Source organism: Lipotes vexillifer, unplaced genomic scaffold, assembly GCF_000442215.2.
Source record: "Lipotes vexillifer unplaced genomic scaffold, Lipotes_vexillifer_v1.1 scaffold636, whole genome shotgun sequence".
Classification (NCBI taxonomy): domain Eukaryota; kingdom Metazoa; phylum Chordata; class Mammalia; order Artiodactyla; family Lipotidae; genus Lipotes; species Lipotes vexillifer.
Window position 1 is genome coordinate 396,923 of NW_006786547.1, and position 17,943 is coordinate 414,865.

Below are 17,943 nucleotides of genomic sequence, written 5' to 3' on the forward strand. Positions count from 1 at the left end.
CGGGGGAGCAGGGGGCTGTGGCTGCGCCTGCGGCCGCGGGGAGCGCAGGCCCTTCCGAGGCGGCGCGCTCGCTCCTCGCCGAGAGCTGCGTGTGCGCGCCGCCTGTGCCTGCCGGTCCGTAGTGAGCTTCGGGCAGGGTTCGTGCTGCCAGCGGCGGCCCCGTCTGGCTGAGCCTCAGTGGGCCTCGCCAGAGCAGGGCCTCCCTCTGCTTCTCTCCCTTACCTGGCCCCGCCCTCCGCGTGTTCGAGGCTGGGGCTTCCTGGCACCTGTGGGCATTGAGGCTTGGCTGTTTCCAGGAGCCGGCCGGCCGTGCAGCTGCACCAGCCACGGACCTTACCCTGGATGGGAACCCTGTTCCCATCACCAGCGGCGGAAGCTTCTGGTGGGAGAGAGGAGCAGAGGCAGTCAGATGAAGGTAAAACTGATTCAGATGCTAGAAAAAAGCTTTCCAAGCGAGAATGACACTGGTCCATTTTGGGGACCGTTTCCTGCCCTTCCTGCAAGGGGATGTGACTTTCTAACTAGGGAAGGGTGGGCTCCCCATCAGCTCTGAGGTCCCTTCTAACTCAGTGACTGATTGCATAATGTCATCCCTTAAAACTTTTATTTGGAACATTTTAGACAGACAAAGAGGTAGGAAGGACGATTCAGTGAGCACCTGTGTGAGGACCGCCTGGCTTAAATAAAATAAATGTTAACTGAAACCTTCTGCATATTCTGCCTCAATCCCGGCCCCCTCCCTCTACTCCAGTGACGTCATACTCTTGGACTAGGTTTATCAGCACATTAAAATGCACAGCTTAGTACCTGTCCAGTCCTGTGGCACTTCTTTTGGTTCTTCGCGAGCAGATGGGAAGTGAAGCCTGATGCCGCGACTCTGCGCAGTCGGGAGTGGGGAAGGACCAGGCTTTGGCACCTCTACCTGCTTTCAGGGTAGACGGCTCCTCGTCTGCTGAGCTCGCTTAGTCTCAAGGGGCGGCTCCTGCTCATTGTCGGTACCTCGTACTGATTCCAAATGTAACGTCTTGAAACGTTAATTTCCAGACCAAGTACACACTGATAGATGAGCAGGACATCCCGCTGGTGGAGGGCTACTCCTTTGAGGTAAGGACGCCGTTCCTTTGCCGGCATGCCCTTAGTCATGCCCAGGAGGGTCATAAGGGGTGGGTTTTCTTCCCTGTGATGTGAGGGCAAGACCTGGTACGCGAGCATCTCAAGCTGTCTGTCACTGCCCCGTGGAGCCCCCTACCGCCTCTGCGATGCTGGTCTTCCCCCACTTCCGCCTGGTTGCAGGCTCTTCCTGAAAAGGAGACAAATTGTGTCATGTTTGTGATTGAGTTCAGTTGGACAAGCTTCTGTGCCCTGGGAGACTCTCCAGGGCTGCCCCCCCTTCTCTTGCCCTCTGCTGTTCCTACCTGATGAAGCTGTTCGGCCTCCAGTCCTCACCCATGCACTCCTCCTTCCACGAGTCTGTGGACCCACTCTTACCTCAGATGTCACCCTTTTATACTTACTTGGTCTAGGGTTTATCTTTTCTTTACTGGGTGGGGGCTGTTTTTTTTTTTTTTAAGGGTAGGAAGATTTATTTCTCTGTGTCCACAATGTTTTGCAAAGAGTGGTTTGTGACCGTGTCTTGCCTCCACAAGAGGAGAGTGCTTCTTGGTGCCACGTGTCTGGGAGACTCCGGAGACCCCCAGGGTCCCAGGAATAGGCCTGGGATTGTCCCTCTGGCTTGTTTTTTAATTTGGAATGTTGTTGATAATCAGAGGCTTTTTAACAGAGCTTTTTCTCATTTTTTCTCAGGCCCGGATGGAAGTAGACGCAGATGGAAATGGTGCTAAGATATTTGCATACGCCTTTGACAAGAACCGAGGAAGGGGGTCAGGAAGGCTCCTTCATGAGCTGCTGTGGTGGGTGTTCCAAGCTGCTTGTTTGCCCTGTCGGGTTTGCGCAAGCCCTGAGGTGCACGGGGCTCATGGAGCCAGCAGACCCCTTGTTGACACATGGTGCCTTCCCCAGGTCTCCCAGTTAATTCTGTGTCATTGTCACTATCCTGGAGGGGTGGCTGCTTTGCGACCTGTGGCACTGGCAGGGCAGCCAGAGAGTCTGCAGGCTGAGCGCCCTTTCTGCTCGGTGTGTTTGGGATACAGCCTCCTCTGGGGGTTGGTGGGGTCTGGCCCTCCTCCGGGTTGGGGAAGGGCCTTCCTCTCTTCTGTGTGAACAGCGAGGTTCCGAAGTGCTTGGGACCACGCAAGTGGGGTGTCCTCCAGGCTGTGAGTGAGATGGTTTCAGGTTCCCTCCTTGGCTCCCTGCAGCCTAGCTCTTAAATCCAGGGGCTGGGCTGTCCACGTGGCCTGTCCTGTTTGGGCCACAGACTGACATACTTGGGTTCCTCTCTGCAGCCTTGCTCCTGATGGGTCCCGTTGGTGTGACGAGGGACCAGTTCAGGGCACACGGCTGAGGTGTTCAGGAGGGTTGGGAGCCTATCTGGAGCATTGTCTGTTTCCTAGGGAGCGGCACAGGGGGGGCATCGCCCCTGGGTTTCAGGTGGTGCATCTCAACGCTGTCACTGTGGACAATCGCCTGGACAACCTGCAGCTGGTGCCATGGGGCTGGCGGCCCAGAGCTGAGGAGACCTCCAGCAAGCAGAGGTGGGTCTTCTTGGGGCCTGGTAATGTGGCCGAGATGCCCCTGAGGGCGGCCCCTCCAAGCTCACTGCCAAGAGGGGCCTGCGTCTACTCTGTGCTCTGAGGCTTCTGTGGGTTTGGTGACCTTGGCCGTTTTCTCTCAGGGTGCGGGGGTCCTCTTTTTCTTCACTGGGGGAGGAGACCGTTTGGAGGCTTATCTTTCTGGGCTGGTCTTCTGAATTGGCTCTTACGGGGAGAGGGGTTGTGTGGGCTGGTCCCCTGTAGGTGGGCAGGACGCCCTTGAGATGTAGGAGCCATCTCCATCTCAGGGATGCCCCTGTGCACACAGATGGGTCTTGCTGTCATGCTCTTTTGTAAACAGTTTATCTGGTCAGTGGTTTAAAGGAAGCAGGACAGTGTGGCTCGGGGGTTGGCCACTCGGCCTCCACCTTTCCTTGGTCCTGAGGACTTGGGCGGATGGGATGCTCCAAGGGCAGTTCCCGTGGCCCCAGGAACAAGCCCCTCTGTGACTTCATGGAGCCCTTAGGAAGAGCTGGGGGACCAGCAGGATGGGAGCCAAAATGAGCCAGGGTGTCCCTGGCCACCTGTGCATCATTTAGGGGCTCCCTAGGGCTTCTGTGCATCTCCTCGGGCCCCTGGGCAGCTTTTCCTGACTTTGGCGGTGCTGGTACTGACTTCCCCTACAGGCAGAAGTCGGTGAGGTCGGTGCGGGGGTATCAGTGTTTCTTAGGATGGAGACTGGGTGGCATCTTTGCAGTGGTCACCACTGGGGTCTTGGTAGAGCCCCACGCACTGGAGGTAGGAAATGGCGGGATTGCCCGGCCAGCTGGGCTTGCTGGTGGGGGATGGTCCCCAGGTATAAGAAGGCCACATCCAATCTGATGCTGCTGTAGCTCTGGAGGGGTATCCATAACTCTGTACGAGGGGAGGGGGTGGGTCTCCAGGCATTGGGGGTCTCTGCTCTGTTGTTAGAGGCTGATCCTAAGACCCCCTCCTGAGGGAGGCTGATCTTCTTGTGGTAGCTGGGTTAGGATTTTCATCTTCCTGGAGGTTACGTGAGTCTAGACTTCTGGTTGCAAGTGACAGAAACTAAGCCCAATTTCGCTGAAGCAAAGATAGGACCCTTAATGGCTCCCCTGCCGAGATGTGGAAAGCCACAAAGCCACCTCCAGGTCTCAGGAGCGGCTGCCAGGGCTGCACACCCGCTTTCCTCAGCAGTGTCTGGCGGCGTGGGGAAGTCAGCTTGTTTTGAGTCACTTCTGTCTCCGTGCTGGGGGCAGGAGGGTTCTTTCATCAACAGAAGGAAGCTTGTGTCATCAGGACAAGTGTAGGGGCAGCTGAGCAGAACACCAGCCTCTGTGGATTTCCCCCAAGTTGTCCAGCACTCACATGGGTTCAGGGCAGGCCTGGGGCTCACCCTCCCTGGCTCCATGCAGGTCTGCTGCTGCCCATTGCAGACACTGGAGGGACACTGCCCACCGTGTCACCCAGCGATGGGTCTGTCTTTCTGGGATCTCAGCATTTGTCTGTCTGAGCACCACGTATTGTTGTGAGATGAGGCGACCACGGTTAAGAAGACCTGTTTGCAAAAGGGTCTGTTACACCCAGGGCTGCCCCACCGGTGGTCTCCCCCAGGCCATGGCCCAGCTGCCCCATTCTCCTTCAGACCACTCCCAGGAGGCCCAGGACCACCCCAAGGGCCTCTCCCTGCTGGTCGGCCCAGGGGCAGAGGGGTTGGGGTTGGCCTTAGTTTGCTGACCTGGGGTCGGCCCGTCAGCAGTCCTCCACCTGTCGGGGCAGAGCCAGCCCAAGGGTGGCCTGAACTCTCTGCTGGCCCGGCGTCACGTATCCTTCCATCTCACTCAGTGGCCTCCGCATGGTGGCTCTTTGTAGGAATCAACCCATATGGGAGGCGGGCGGTTCGGCAGCACAGCTCCTGCCAGGCACGTACCTTCTGCTCTGCTTTCCTGGCATCACTTCAGTGGGGCCACGAGGGCGGCCCAGCCGGGTGGAAGGTGCTCTTTGCAAAGGTGCATTTTCCTCCCTTTCTGCCCTCAAAAGCCGGCTGGGACTGAAACTCACCTCTGTCTTCCAGGACTTCATTGAAGGGCTCAGAAAGTAGCCAGTTTTCTCCCACATCCTGACTTTCACCCTTTCCTTCTTTAAAAAAATCTTTTTATTGTGGCAAAATACAGATAACATTTACTGTTTTAACCACTTTTAAGTGCGTGGTTCCGTAGCATTAAGCAAATTCAAATTGTCATGTGTCATCACTACCATTGTCTCCAGAACTGTCTCATCTTCCCAAACCGAAGCTGTGTCCCCATTAAACGCTAATTCCCCACACATCTCCTCTGCCAGCCCCTGGTACCTACTGTTCTGTGAATTGACAAGTCCTTGGACCTTATCTGAGTGGATTAATATGGCATTTGTCTTTTTGTGTCTGGCTTATTTCACTTCGCCTCATTTATGTCTTTGAGGCTCATCCATGTCATAGCATGTGTCAGAATTTCCTTCGTTTTTAAGGTTCAGTAATACTCCATTGAGAGAGAGAGAGAGAGAGAGAGAGAGAGAGAAAGAGTGTGTGTGTGTGTGTGTGTGTGTGTGGCACATTTGGTTGATCCATCATCCATCAGTGGGCACTTGGGTTGCCTCCACCCCTTGTCTGTCGTGAATGATGTTGCTGTGAACACAGTTGTACAAAGAGCTCTTCGAGTCCCTGCTTTTGATTCTTCAGAGTGTGCACCCAGAAGTGGAATTGTAGGATCATAGGATAATTCTGTCTACTTCTTGAGGAAGCCCCACACTGTTGTCCACAGCATCTGTGCCATTTTACCTTCCCCCCAGTAGCACACCGAGGCCCCAGTGTCTCCGTACCTTCACCTACACTTGTTTTCTGTTTGTTTGATAGTAGCCATCCCAGGAGTGTGAGGTGGTCTCATTGCAGTTTTGAGTTGCATTTTCCTGATGATCAGTGGTGTTTTTTTGTTTTGCGGTACGCGGGCCCCTCACTGCTGTGGCCTCCCCCGCTGCGGAGCACAGGCTGTGGACGCGGCTCATGGGCCCAGCCACTCCGCGACATGTGGGATCCTCCCAGACCGGGGCACGAACCCGCGTCCCCTGCATCGGCAGGCGGACTCTCAACCACTGCACCACCAAGGAAGCCCCCAGTGGTGTTAAATTAAGCATCTTTTTATGTGCTTTTTGGCCATTTGTATGTCTTCTTTGGAGAAATATCTATTCAGATGCTTTACCCATTTTTAAATTGGGTCGTTTGTTTTTTTGGTTGATTTGTAGAGTTCTTTATATATTCTGGGTACAAATCCCTTATCAGATATATGGTTTGCAAATATTTTCTCCCATTCTATAGGTTGCCTTTTCATTCTATCGATTGTCTATTGATTGTCTCTTTTTTTAAAAGTTTTATTTATTTATTTATTTAGGCTGCATTGGGTCTTCATTGCTGTGCGCAGGCTTTCTCTAGTGGCAGTGAGCAGGGGCTACTCTTTATTGCTGTGCGCGGGCTTCTCACTGGGGTGGCTTCTCTTGTTGCAGAGCACGGGCTCTAGGTGTGTGGGCTTCAGTAGTTGCAGCATGTGGGCTCCGTAGTTGTGGCTCTCGGGCTCTAGAGTGCAGGCTCAGTAGTTGAGGCGCATGGGCTTAGTTGCTCTGCGGCACGTGGGATCTTCCCGGACCAGGGCTCGACCCTGTGTCCCCTGCACTGGCAGGTGGATTCTTAACCACTGCACCATCAGGAAAGTCCCTGTTTGTCTCTTTTGATGCACAAAATAATTGACTTTTCATGGAGTCCAATTTGCCTATTTCTTGTTACGTGCCTTTGGTGTCATATCCAGGATTATTGCCAAATCCGATGTTGTGAAGCTTTTGTCCTATGTTTTCTCTGAGAGTTTTATTGTTTGGGGTCTTACATTTAGGTCCTTGATCCATTTTGAATTAATTTTTGTCTGTCACATTAGAAGAGGGTGACCCTTCCCTTTTTCTTTTTATTTTTGGAAGTATAGTTGATTTACAGTGCTGTGCCAGACCCTTCCCTTTTTTATCCAAGTCCCTCCCGGCCCGGTCTCCAGAGAGGGTGGGTGGGTTGAAGGGGGTGGTCCACCCATCCATTTGCTCTCGAAGTGCGGGAGATGCCTCCTTTGGAGGCCAGCCCCAGGGCGGGCCGCTCATTGCCTTGTGCTCACCCCACGGCCTGTGCCTCTTGTGGGGCAGTTGCAGGCACTTATAAGCTTCTGGCCCCATCCAGCAAGAGAAGTGTTCGGGGGGTGTAGAGCAGCTCACAGCAATCGGGCAGGCAGGTCAACCAGGGGCAGATGTGGGCGCCCCCGGGGCCGCGAGCACGTGATCTCCGTGCCTGTCTTGTGTGCAGCTGTCCCAGGCGTTGGGGAGATTGACGAGCAAGGCAGACAAAGCCCTGCCCTGTGCCTTTTAGTGGGAAGATGAAACAGGCTACATACTGGATGTTCCGGAGAGGTGAGCCCAGGCAGCGGGGTGGGCCAAAGGAGAGTCAAGCTGCAGAACTGGGGGCGGGGCAGCCTGAGAAGAGGAAGCAGCTGGTCCGCCCTGGGGTCACTCATTGTCACCTCCATACCTTGACCCTTCCTGGCCAAGGCGTCCTGAAGCGCCTGCTTCTCTCTTTAAGGGAGCAAAGCTTATACTGGCTGGCGATTCAGCAGCTGCCCACGGACCCCATAGAGGAGCAGTTCCCCGTCCTGAACGTGACCCGGTACTACAACGCCAACGGGGACGTGGTGGAGGAGGAGGAGACGTCCTGCACCTACTACGAGTGCCATTACCCGCCCTGCACCATGATGGAGAAGCAGGTGCGCGGTGGGGGAGCCGGGCCTCCCCTAGGACTGCCCTCTCGCGGCTTCTCTCCTGCGGTGGCCGTTCCTTTGTCACTGCCTGACCAGGGCCCAGACCCTCCGGCCTCGGCGCACGGGTGGCCAGGTCCTCGCAGGTCTGCCATGTGACCGGAGCGCTGCTCCTCTGTGTCCTTTCAGCTCCGGGAGTTCAACATCTGCGGGCGCTGCCAGGTGGCACGCTACTGCGGCTCCCAGTGCCAGCAGAAGGACTGGCCGGCCCACAAGAAGCACTGTCGGGAGAAGAGGCGCCCCTTCCAGCATGAGCTTGAGCCGGAGCGATGACCGGGCGGTCAAGTGGCTTCTGATCTCCCCGGGCTGCGGGCTCGGCGGGCGGCTGGACCGGGGCCACCAGAGGGGCTGTTCCTGTGTTCCTGCACCGGCTCCGCCACCGGAGGCCCCCACCCCCCGCACCCGGCGGAGCAGAGACAGCTGGGAGGCCCCCTGGGACGCTTCTCATTATTTATATGTTAATATGTTTGTAAACTCATGTACAGTTTTTTGGGGGGGAGGCAGCGGGAGGGTTAGAAAGTACAAATAGGGTCATTTGCTGTAACACTCACTTTCCAGGCGGCTGAGCCGAGGAGGGCGGCCCGCCCAGGTTGGGGCAAAGTAAAGGGTGGGACCGCCCGGAGTCCTGGCTGCTGTCTGCTCTCCGCCTTGGCCGGCATCCGTGGTGTGGGTGCGGGTGTGAGGACTGCCGTCCCCACCCCCAGGCTGCATGGGAGTGTGAGGGAGATCCAGACATGTCACTGTCCTGTGACAGGAGCTGCTGAGGGTGGTTAGTTGCTTGGCCCCTGTTCTCAGCCCCTTTGAACTCATGCAGTGGGCGCCTGAAAGCTTGGGGAGGGGCGGGGGCGGGGGGCTTCTCCCAGCAGGACTGCTGAGGTCCGCCTGCGACTTGGAGCAGCCCGAGGGGTGAGAACTGCTTTCCTGTGCTCCTTCTGGGAGCTGCAGATCTCAGGGCTGGGCAGCATCTTGTACACCTGGCCAAGCCGCCTGGGGGCCACAAGCTGGGTGGTGTGGCTGGGAACTTGCTGGTCTCCAGGGAGAGTGAAGGCCGACATCCGTCTTGGGTCATCCCTGGCCCCACGTTGGTCCTGCAGGCTCCTGCCACGCCCTCCTTTCTGCAGTGTTTCTGCAATCTCTCAGGATGCCATGTGTGTGCTCTGCTTCCCTGGCTGGGGCTAGCCCCTTTGTGGCCTTTGGTCTGTGAACTGAGCTGAGCTTTCCGTAGCTTCTTTTGCAGAACTTGGAGGCCTCCTGGGCAGTGCGTCCTGGAGAACAGGACTGGGGAAATGGGTGATAGCAATATGCAGGGAGCAAGGGGGAAGGCTCAGTTCCAACCCCGAGGGAGGGGTTTTCTGCAGGTGAAGGGACTCCACGTGCCCACACGGGTTTTTGCTGAGAAGACCTTGCTACCATGCAGGTCAGCTGTGGTGCCTCTTCCAGGTTGGGGTTTTTTGTTCCGGGTTCCCCCAACCCCAGGTTGAGCACCAGTGGGGGCTCAGAAAGCTGTCAGAGAAGAGGCTATGTGATCCTGAGAGACTGTCCTACTGACCACAGCTGGCCCGAGCCCTCGGGACGTTCCCAGGGCCAGGATAACTCCCAATTCAGAGGCCAGCTCTGGCCAGGCCCATGGGGGTGGGGAATCCGGTGTAGACCAGCGTGTTGAGGTTTGGGTAGTCTTCCAGGCATGGGGCCCTGAGTGTGCTCAGTCTGCTTTTAAAAACAGGCTCCTGGGATGAGGAGGCCCTGGGCTACAGGCTGTGTGACTTGCCTGTGTTCTTTGGGGAGTGGCCAGGTCGGCCCTCCAGCCTTTTTACGTTTCCTGACCAGGACTGTCTTGTGAACAGCTATTCCTCAGAAAATTACATTGAAAGGGAAGTGCCAGAGTGTCGGCCGACCCATAGGATGCCACGCTGGGTCCTGATCCCGGATGCTTGCCACTGTGGCTCATGGCTCATCTGGAATAGCCTTGACCCAGGGATCGCTGTCCAACGTGGCTGCAGGAGCTGGTGCTATAGTTGGTGGCTGTCCGCTCCTGATGGTGCTGTGTCTTGTGCTACTTGTTAGAGACTCTTTGAGTCTGGGCTGGAGCTAAGAGGGTGGTGGCCATGGGGGCCTAGGGTTTGCTCATATCAAGACTCCTGGAGTGGATGCCCTCGTGGAGCTGCCCCAGGGTCCACACAGTGTTTTTATTCCCCTTTGCTTCCCTTGTTCTTTATTTGATACCCAGCCCCTGGTTTCTTTTCTCTTCTAAAGGCCCCGAACCTCTTAATTTTTGTAGCCACACATCTGAGAGCGTCTGAAAGTTCAGCATTCATTCATGGTTAAAACGTGGGCCATGTTTACCTGTTTGGAGCGAGGTGTAGGGGGCTGCTTGGCCTGACTGCCTTTTGTACCAGATCAAATCAAGATGTGTGGCTCAGCCATTTCAGGGTGTCCTGTGGCTTCCTGACCAAACTTTTCTGCTTCTCTGCTTCAGCTGCCATCTGAGCTGCTGACTGGTATCTGTATTTCTAGTGATAGAAACCACTTTAAAAACCACAGGCTAACTACCCAGGTAGCCATGTGGATTTGTCTTGTCCCATTTCCTGGAGCTGCCATAACAAATTATCTCAAGCTGGTGGCTGAAAACAAGGTATGGTCTAGGTCCTAGAAGCCAGAATTCTCAAATCAAGGTGTGGGCAGGGCCATGCTCCCTCTGAAGGCTCTAGGGAAGGTTTGTTCCAGGCTCTCCCAGCTTCCGGCAGCCTCAGGTGGTCCCTGCCTCATAGAGACCTACCAGTCTTTACATTGTCTTCCGTTGGTGTCTAACAGACCACACCTCCCCTTCCTAAGGATGCCAGTCATATTGGATTAGGGCCATCCAAATGACCTCATTTTAACTGGATTACTTCTGTTACTAAAAACCCTGTTTCCAAAGGTCACATTCTGTGGTGCTGGAGATAAGACTTGAACATATCTTTCTGGGGGACACAATTCAATCCAAAACAATATCAGACACTTGCCTTCCCCAAACCTGTTCTGTAGAGTTCACTGACTTTATTGAATGCTGTCGGCACATACCTGGTTTACCAAATCAGATCGTGGCTGTGCTGGGTGTCCTCCCCTTCATCCTAACTCTAACTGGCGCACAGACCTCTGCCCCTGGGGCTTAGACGCTGGCTCTTCTCCATGCCTTCTGTCCACTTTCCCGTCCACCACCCATGCTCGGGGCCCTGTGGCCGACCCTATCTCCTTTCTCTGCTGTCCAGTCAGGCACATGTGCGCCCACCGATGCGCCGCGCTTACTGCCCTGTGGGCAGCTCCTTGGGGGTGGACATGACCAGGGAGAGGGAGGGCAGCCCAGGCCCAGCCCTTTTGGGTCAGACCCTGGACTATGCTCCCTGGACGCCCAGGCCCCTTGCACACCCCACCTCCATGCCCTGCTCTCCTCTGCTCCCCCTTCAGAGCCCAGCTCGCCCGTGACTGTGCTGGACGCTCGGCTGTCCCCTCCCAGGCCCGCGTCTCGCCGCCACGGCAGGGGGCGCGCCGTGGCACGAGGGGCCAGTGGAGGCCCGCAGGCCGGCAGGGGGCGTGAGGTCTCGGCCTCACGCTGGCGTCCACGGGGGCCGGAAGTCCCTCCCCGGAAGGAGTCATGGGGACGACGGCGGAAGTGGGAGAAGTACCGCCCCTTGGGCTGTGCGCCTTCTTGGCGCCGCGGGCCCTGGGCTCCTGCTGTCAGCCTGGCTTCCTCACTTCTCCGCCGCCCGCTGTCCGCCACCCCGGTCGCCGCCGCGTCCTTCTCCGAATGCTGGGCGGCCGGCAGTCGCGTCCGGCTGTTGCAGGCGGTGGACACGGAGCACACCGTGGACTCGGTGGAGTGGTGCCCGCTGGAGGGCTGCAGGCACTTGCTGGCGTGCGGCACCTACCAGCTGCGGAAGCCGGAGGACCAGCCCGCCGACCCGGAGAGCAAGGTGCGCGGGGCCATCGTGGCCTAGGGAGGTCTTCACCGTGGGTTTGCAGGTCTGCGACCTCAGGTGGCATTTCCCGAGCACCTAAAGCCCCAGACTCGAACTCCTCTCTCAAGAAGGGCGAGAAAAGGCTCTTGAGAGGCAGAGCCGACCACAGGCTTTGAGATCTCTGTGATCTGCTGCGGGGGAGGCTGAAAGGGAAAAGTCTTGTGTGGAGTCGTTCAGGAGGTGTGGATGCGACCTTGGCCTTGTGGCCAGAATGTAGGTTAGAGACAGGGCATCCTGAAAGCGGGATGTCGTCTCTCTGCAGGCGTGTCGTCAAGGTTATGGGTGAAGTCTAGAGCAAAGAGAAAATGGGATTTCATAGGAGCTGTACGTAATCTATTGAAGGCATCTAGCTATGCGGATCCAAACCAGGATACTTTTAAGAGTGAAAAATGGCACTGGAGCAACAGGCCTAAGCCAGGACTCTCCCAGGCAAACTGTGTCCTGTGGGGACCCTAACTGTAGCTCCTCCCTATTGGCCCATTTAGAAGGAGCATCCCATCCTGGGTCCAGCAGGGTTTATCCACCTACTCATTAATCATGTACAAGAAAAGAGACGTTTCTCCAGCTCAGAAAATCATCGGTGCTGCTCCCAGGCAGAGGTCCGGAGTCTGGCAAACCTCTTCTTTCCCTCAGTCCCTTTTCCCATCCCTTGGGTTCCTCAGTATTTATTAAGGTAATCAGAGAACACATTTGCATTTTTTGTAGAGTGGACTGGATGTCGATGAGCCTCAAATTCGTTTGGGTCGTCTCTACCTGTATAGTTTCAACGAGGACAGCTCTCCTTGCCCCCTGGTTGAGGTCCAAAGAAGAGATACTTCGGCGATACTGGACATGAAATGGTACAGCTTTGGTAACCGTTCCCCTTGTTTGGAATTTGTCATGAGTACCTAATTGTTTGGTCAGAGGAGCCTGATGCCTGACAGCATTCAACAGGACGGGGAAGTGTCTGAAGTTTGGGTTCATTTCTTTACTGTGCTGTCCTGCCTGCCTGTTGGCACTTGGAGGATGCTGTAGACTTGGGGCTCGTTTCCTTTTTCAGTTTCCAAGCCCTACAGGTACTGTCAGTCTGGGAAGTGAGGCTAGTTTTCTGCTTCCTAAGCTGAGTGATCTTGTTGGAACAGAACTGTAGGCTCCAACCTGGTATTGGAGCTGAAATAAATACACTTATTTATTTATGGCCGTGCTGCGCGGCTTGTGGGATCTTAGTTCCCTGAACAGGGATCGAACCTGGGCCCTCGGCAGTGAAAGCACAGAGTTCTAACCACTGGACCGCCAGGGAATTCCCTGGAGCTGAAATGTAAACAATGAGTTACTGGGGCGCATAGTGTTCTCCTGTACTCTGGCACATCCTGTGTTGTGACCGGCACGTGCGTTCTCTCCTCAGGTGCCACATTGTGGTGGCCGGCCATGTACTCTTGGGAGTGGCAGATGCTTCTGGGTCCATAGAGCTACTCCGCTTGGTGCGATCCGAGGTCAGTGACTGGGGCCAGGCTTAGTGGAGGGTGGAAGGAACCTGGATGGAGGGGCTTTGGGAGGGAGGCTGTGCTGATACAAACATTTTTCTAGGATAGTTTCTGTTCAACAGTGAACTTTACCATAAAACATTCCAAGGTAGCACATGGTCTATTTTCAGTTATTGGGTTCTGTATCTAACTCCAAGGGGAGGACACCTTGTGTGTCATCAGCAGAGGGGCTGTCAGTGGACCTGAAAGTCCTGTAAGGAAAGCCTGGGCCAGCATCCTGGGTTGATGATGCTGGGGCTAAGAAAAGCAGCGCATTTACTGGGTAAAAGTGGTGTTTCTCATTGATAATTAGGGGAGCACGTGATTCCTACGTGTATTTTCCCAAGCATCTGACAGTGATCCTGTACCGTATTTTCCCAAGCATCTGACAGTGATCCTGTACCGTGCATTTGTAAAATGACCACATGTTGGGGGAGGGAGGGGACAGGGAAGGCATATAGTGGGTTGAAGGAAACAGCCCACAAGACCGTGCCCTGTCTGTGGGGGGACCCACTCTAATGTAGGTGCTGCAAGTGGGATTGGAGCAGAGGTCCAGCTGGCCTTGGATTCACAGCACCTGAGGGCTTGTATAGCAAGGTCCTTGCTTCAGGCCAGCTGAGAGCAGCAGCCCTGTCTTAGGAAAGAGGGAAGAAATATCCGAGGAGGATATCTAGAACCAGAGCTGGAGGCAGGAACAGGTAAACCCAAGAGAGGATACAGCTGCTGGAACCCTGTTGATGGAGTTGAGCGCTGTCTAGGTTGCTTAGATAGTAAAACTTAGACCTCAGAAAAGAGAAACAGCATTTTAATGGCAAGCTGTGGCTTCTGAAAGAGAATCAGAGGAAAGTTCTCCTTATCTCTGTCCCTGGAGGCCTGGGCAGTGGGGAACCCGCACCAGTGGTGCTCCCTGGAGCCTGCATTAGTCTCCAGGAGGGCTTGGACAGCGACGGGTCTGAGAAGCAGAGACCTGCTTCCCCTGGGGTCACATGTGTGGGAAAGTCCTCCTTCAGGTGTGAGCGCTTCTGGAGGACCTGGGCCGTCTGCAGTGTCCTCACGTTCTTTTTTTTTTTTTTTTTTTTTAATTTATTTTTTGGCTGCGTTGGGTCTTCGTTGCTGTGAGCGCGCTTCTCGTCGTGGTGGCTTGTCTTTGTTGCAGAGCGAGGGCTTTAGGTGCGCAGGCTCAGTAGTTGTGGCGCACGGGCTTAGTTGCCCCACGGCACGTGGGATCTTCCCGGACCAGGGCTCGAACCTGTGTCCCTTGCATTGGCAGGTGGATTCTTAACCACTGTGCCACCAGGGAAACCCCTGTCCTCAGGTTCTGCTGTGAGTGAGTGACTGACACATGTTGTTCACCGAGTAGATGAGGAAAGCATGGCATACCCAAGCCAGGGGAATAGTCTTCTCAGGGTTCCGGGGCTGTTCCTCTTTGATGGCGTTCTTTTCTCTCCAGCAGAACTCTTACACACTACAGCCGTTCTCCCGCTTTGCCCTGGGAAAGCAGTGTCTGGCCTTGTCCTTGGACTGGTCCACTGGGAAAGCCGGAAGGTGAGGCCAGCGGCGACGGGCCTGAGCCTTTCCTCTGAGGGTCCCTTCGTATTTTCATGCAAGAGAGAAGGAAAGCCACCTTGTGCGAGCCTTGATTGCGGCTCCCCAAGCCTGTGAGAATCACTGCCAGTCCTCACCTAAAAAGAGTGTTTTCATCAGGGGAAGCTGACCCTGGTTTATTTTGACAAGCTACTGGCAGCTTCGGTCTCTGCCCAGGCAAGACTCTTAAGAAGCGTGTCCCCGTACCAGGTCCTGGAGAGCCTCTCTGTGACAGGTCTTGCTTGGGGCCATAAAGCGTCACTGGTTGGGAGCCAGAAGAGGCGATGAGTTTGGGTCAGTGGATGTATTTCAGCCAGATTTCCCCACTGCTTCCCTGTGTCCAGGGCCAGTGACCAGCCTTTGAAGATCATTGGCAGCGACTCCAGTGGGCAGCTCCATCTCCTGCAGGCGCACCAGGCAGGGCCGGGAATGCAGGCTGTGGGCACGTGGCAGGCCCATCACTTGGAGGCCTGGGCTGCTGCGTTCGATTACTGGCAGACGGAAGTCGTGTATTCAGGTCGGTACCCCTCCACTGGGCACCCCTTCTGGAGATTTGCTGAGGAGGCACGGGCCAAGGGCGTGATCTGGCCACGTTGGGATCTCAAAGACCTTTTTGGAGAGTCTGTTTTCTGCGGCAAAAGCTGTAGTTGGTGCTCACTTAGCTGCTCCTCGGAGAGAGAAGTGCAGTTTGCTGCAGTCACTGCAGGGTCTTGGGTGGCAGTGCCCCCGTGTTGGAGCCGCCCCCTGGGAGCCGCCGCCCCGCCCTCACTCTGAGTGTTGGATGCTTCTCACACTCGGAAATCCAGTCGGAGCTCCTTGCTCTCCACCTGGTACTTTGGGTCCAGTAGTGACTCGTCATGCATTTCAGGCTTGTCTGTTCCCTTTTGGAGTAGTTTATCTTCCTAGGGAAAGGGAAGCGTGAGAGAGAGAGGGTTGACTTCCTGGTACTGAGAGTGGTGTGTATGCAGCGGGATGCTGACGTGGGAACGAGGTCGTTCAGGTCAGCTCCTTTCACGCTCATGGCAGGGGAGGGCACGGGTCTCTGAGAGAAGACAGAAGAGGAGCTGCTGAATTTGCAGAGGCAAGAAACCATCTGCGCCCATATCCCCTTCTGCGTCCAGTTGCTGGTAGTTTTCTGAGCTCCAGGGCGAGACGGGGAGGCCAGGGCTGCAGGGCTGTTCTGCTGGCCTGTCAGGATGCTGCACAATCTCACTGGGCCCCCAGAAGCTCCTGCTGAGGCCCTGAGGGACAGCTGTGGTGCCCAGTCCAGGGAGCACATCGGCCTCGTCTTGGCCTCTCAGCAGTGTTCACATGCCCGACGCCTCGCCCCCACCACATTCTCTTCCCTGGGTCACCAACGCCATGCCATCTGGACTCTCCCCTTCTTTCTCTGGCTTCTCTTCCTTCTGCTTTGTGGGCTCCTTTCACTCCGCACCAAAGGGTTCACGGTCCTCTGACCTCTGTGTGGATCTTCCTCTTGCTCCGCATTGCCGCTCTCCTGACTTCAGTTACTGTGTCTCTTCCACAAACACTGTGTTTAACCAGACCTTGTTTCCTGAGCTTTTCTGCATTGTCTTGCCAGCACCGCAGCGCTCGTGCAGGGATGCTCCCAGCGCCTCACTCTGCGGGTTTTCAGCTGAGCCCCATACTCCCTGTGTTGCCCTGTCACACACCTGTGCCTGCCTAATGTCCCAGCCCCAGGACAAGGTCTGCTCACCCAAATCACACATCTCTGTCCACTCACTGCTCCTCTGAGTCTGTGTCTTGTTGATTTTCTCTTCTTCTTTTCAAAAATTAATCAATCGATTCATTTTTTTAGGCCACGCTGTGCAGCCTACAGGATCTTAATTCCCTGACCAGGGATTGAACCTGAGCCCACTGCATTGGAAGCATAGATTCTTAACCACTGGGCCGCCAGGGAAGTCCTGCTCATCCTGATTATGATTTTGTGTTTAACGCTTCTTTTCCCCTGAGAGGGGATCCTTTCTGGAGTTTTCGCTGTCACAGCCTTGAACCCACTCGGGGAGGACGATAAAGGTTTCATCTGTGGAGTTCTCATTTGTAGATGAGTTCTTCTACTTGAGGCTCAGCTAACTCAGAGCAAGGGTGTAGTCGGACAGTGACTTCACAATTCAGCACCAGTTCATCCATCCAGCAAGCATCTGCTGAGCACCTACTACGTGCCAAGCACTGTCCTCGGGGTTCAGGAGGCATCCGTGAGCAAGAGACAACAGTCCCTGCTTTCATTGCACTTTCGTCGCTTGTGGGGAGATGGACAGTGAACGCTAGGCATACTATGGGCTGCAGGTGACAAGGGCTTTGGGAAGAAGAAAGCTAGGACAGGCTGAGGGCAGGTGCAGATTGTCGCATTATAGAGCCCGATGTGTTCAGAGTAGAGAGTGGCCAGTATGGCCAGAATGACATGAGTGAGCGGTAGAATAGAGAAGGCAAGGTCAGGAGTCACAGAGACAGGGCACGGGGCCTTGCAGGCCGCAGCGGGGACTTGGGCTTTTGCTTGGAGTAGAATGAAGCCATTGTAGGATATTGAACAGAGGAATGACATTTCCCGACTTACATTTTAAAATTTAAGAGGATCTGGGACTTCTCTGGTTAGGAATCTGCCTGCCAATGCCGGGGACACGGGTTCGAGTCCTGGTCCGGGAAGATCCCACATGCCACGGAGCAACTAAGCCCGTGTGCCACAACTACTGAGCCTGTGCGCCTAGAGCCCGTGCTCCGCAACAAGAGAGGCCACCACAATGAGAAGCCCGCGCACCGCAATGAAGAGTAGCCCCCGCTCGCTGCAACTAGAGAAAGCCTGCACACAGCAACGGAGACCCAACGCAGCCAATAATAATAATAATAATAAATAAATTTTTAAAATAAATTAAAAAGACATTTAAGAGGATCCCTTCAGCTAATATGTTGAGTATAGATTGCAAGGGGGTGAGGGTATAGGCTGGAGGCCTGCCATGCAGGTGAGGTATGAGGATGGCTCAGGCTAAGGTGGGAGCAGTGGAGAGGAGGAGTGGGAAGACTGCTTGGTGTGAAGGTCGATCGATAGCATTTCCTGGTGGAGCAAATGTGGAGTGAGAGAGAGAGGAGAGACCGCTGTGTAAAGAAGCCACACCGGTTCTCTTCACAGGTTTGCCACAGAATGGCAGCTTGTATTCGAGGCTCACACACAGGCTCAGTGCCTGAATGGACTGACTGCTGAGCCAGCTTGTCATAGATCATGTTCATCCCACATCCGTTTTATCTGATATAGGGATTTGTAGTGTGCTCAGTAAGTACCTGTGGATGGGTGGTGGGTGGTGGATCG

At 55.2% G+C, this 17,943-nt stretch overlaps 2 protein-coding genes across 2 annotated transcripts in view; both read left to right on the forward strand.

The window, feature by feature from the left end:
* ZMYND19 (zinc finger MYND-type containing 19) overlaps window positions 1-7,813 on the forward strand; it is a 9,127-nt gene extending 1,314 nt beyond the window's left edge. The window contains exons 5-10 of the mRNA XM_007458996.1: window positions 12-121; window positions 1,045-1,104; window positions 1,804-1,910; window positions 2,511-2,651; window positions 7,309-7,489; window positions 7,670-7,813. Coding sequence (XP_007459058.1) covers window positions 12-121; window positions 1,045-1,104; window positions 1,804-1,910; window positions 2,511-2,651; window positions 7,309-7,489; window positions 7,670-7,813 — 743 coding nt within the window. The remainder of the gene's footprint in view (window positions 1-11; window positions 122-1,044; window positions 1,105-1,803; window positions 1,911-2,510; window positions 2,652-7,308; window positions 7,490-7,669) is intronic.
* Window positions 7,814-8,951: 1,138 nt separating this feature from the next.
* Window positions 8,952-17,943, forward strand: part of DPH7 (diphthamide biosynthesis 7) — a 16,533-nt gene continuing 7,541 nt past the window's right edge. Inside the window, exons 1-7 of the mRNA XM_007458997.1 lie at window positions 8,952-8,967; window positions 9,264-9,332; window positions 10,985-11,490; window positions 12,241-12,374; window positions 12,920-13,007; window positions 14,491-14,582; window positions 14,939-15,138. Of these exons, the coding sequence (XP_007459059.1) occupies window positions 8,952-8,967; window positions 9,264-9,332; window positions 10,985-11,490; window positions 12,241-12,374; window positions 12,920-13,007; window positions 14,491-14,582; window positions 14,939-15,138 (1,105 nt within the window). The remainder of the gene's footprint in view (window positions 8,968-9,263; window positions 9,333-10,984; window positions 11,491-12,240; window positions 12,375-12,919; window positions 13,008-14,490; window positions 14,583-14,938; window positions 15,139-17,943) is intronic.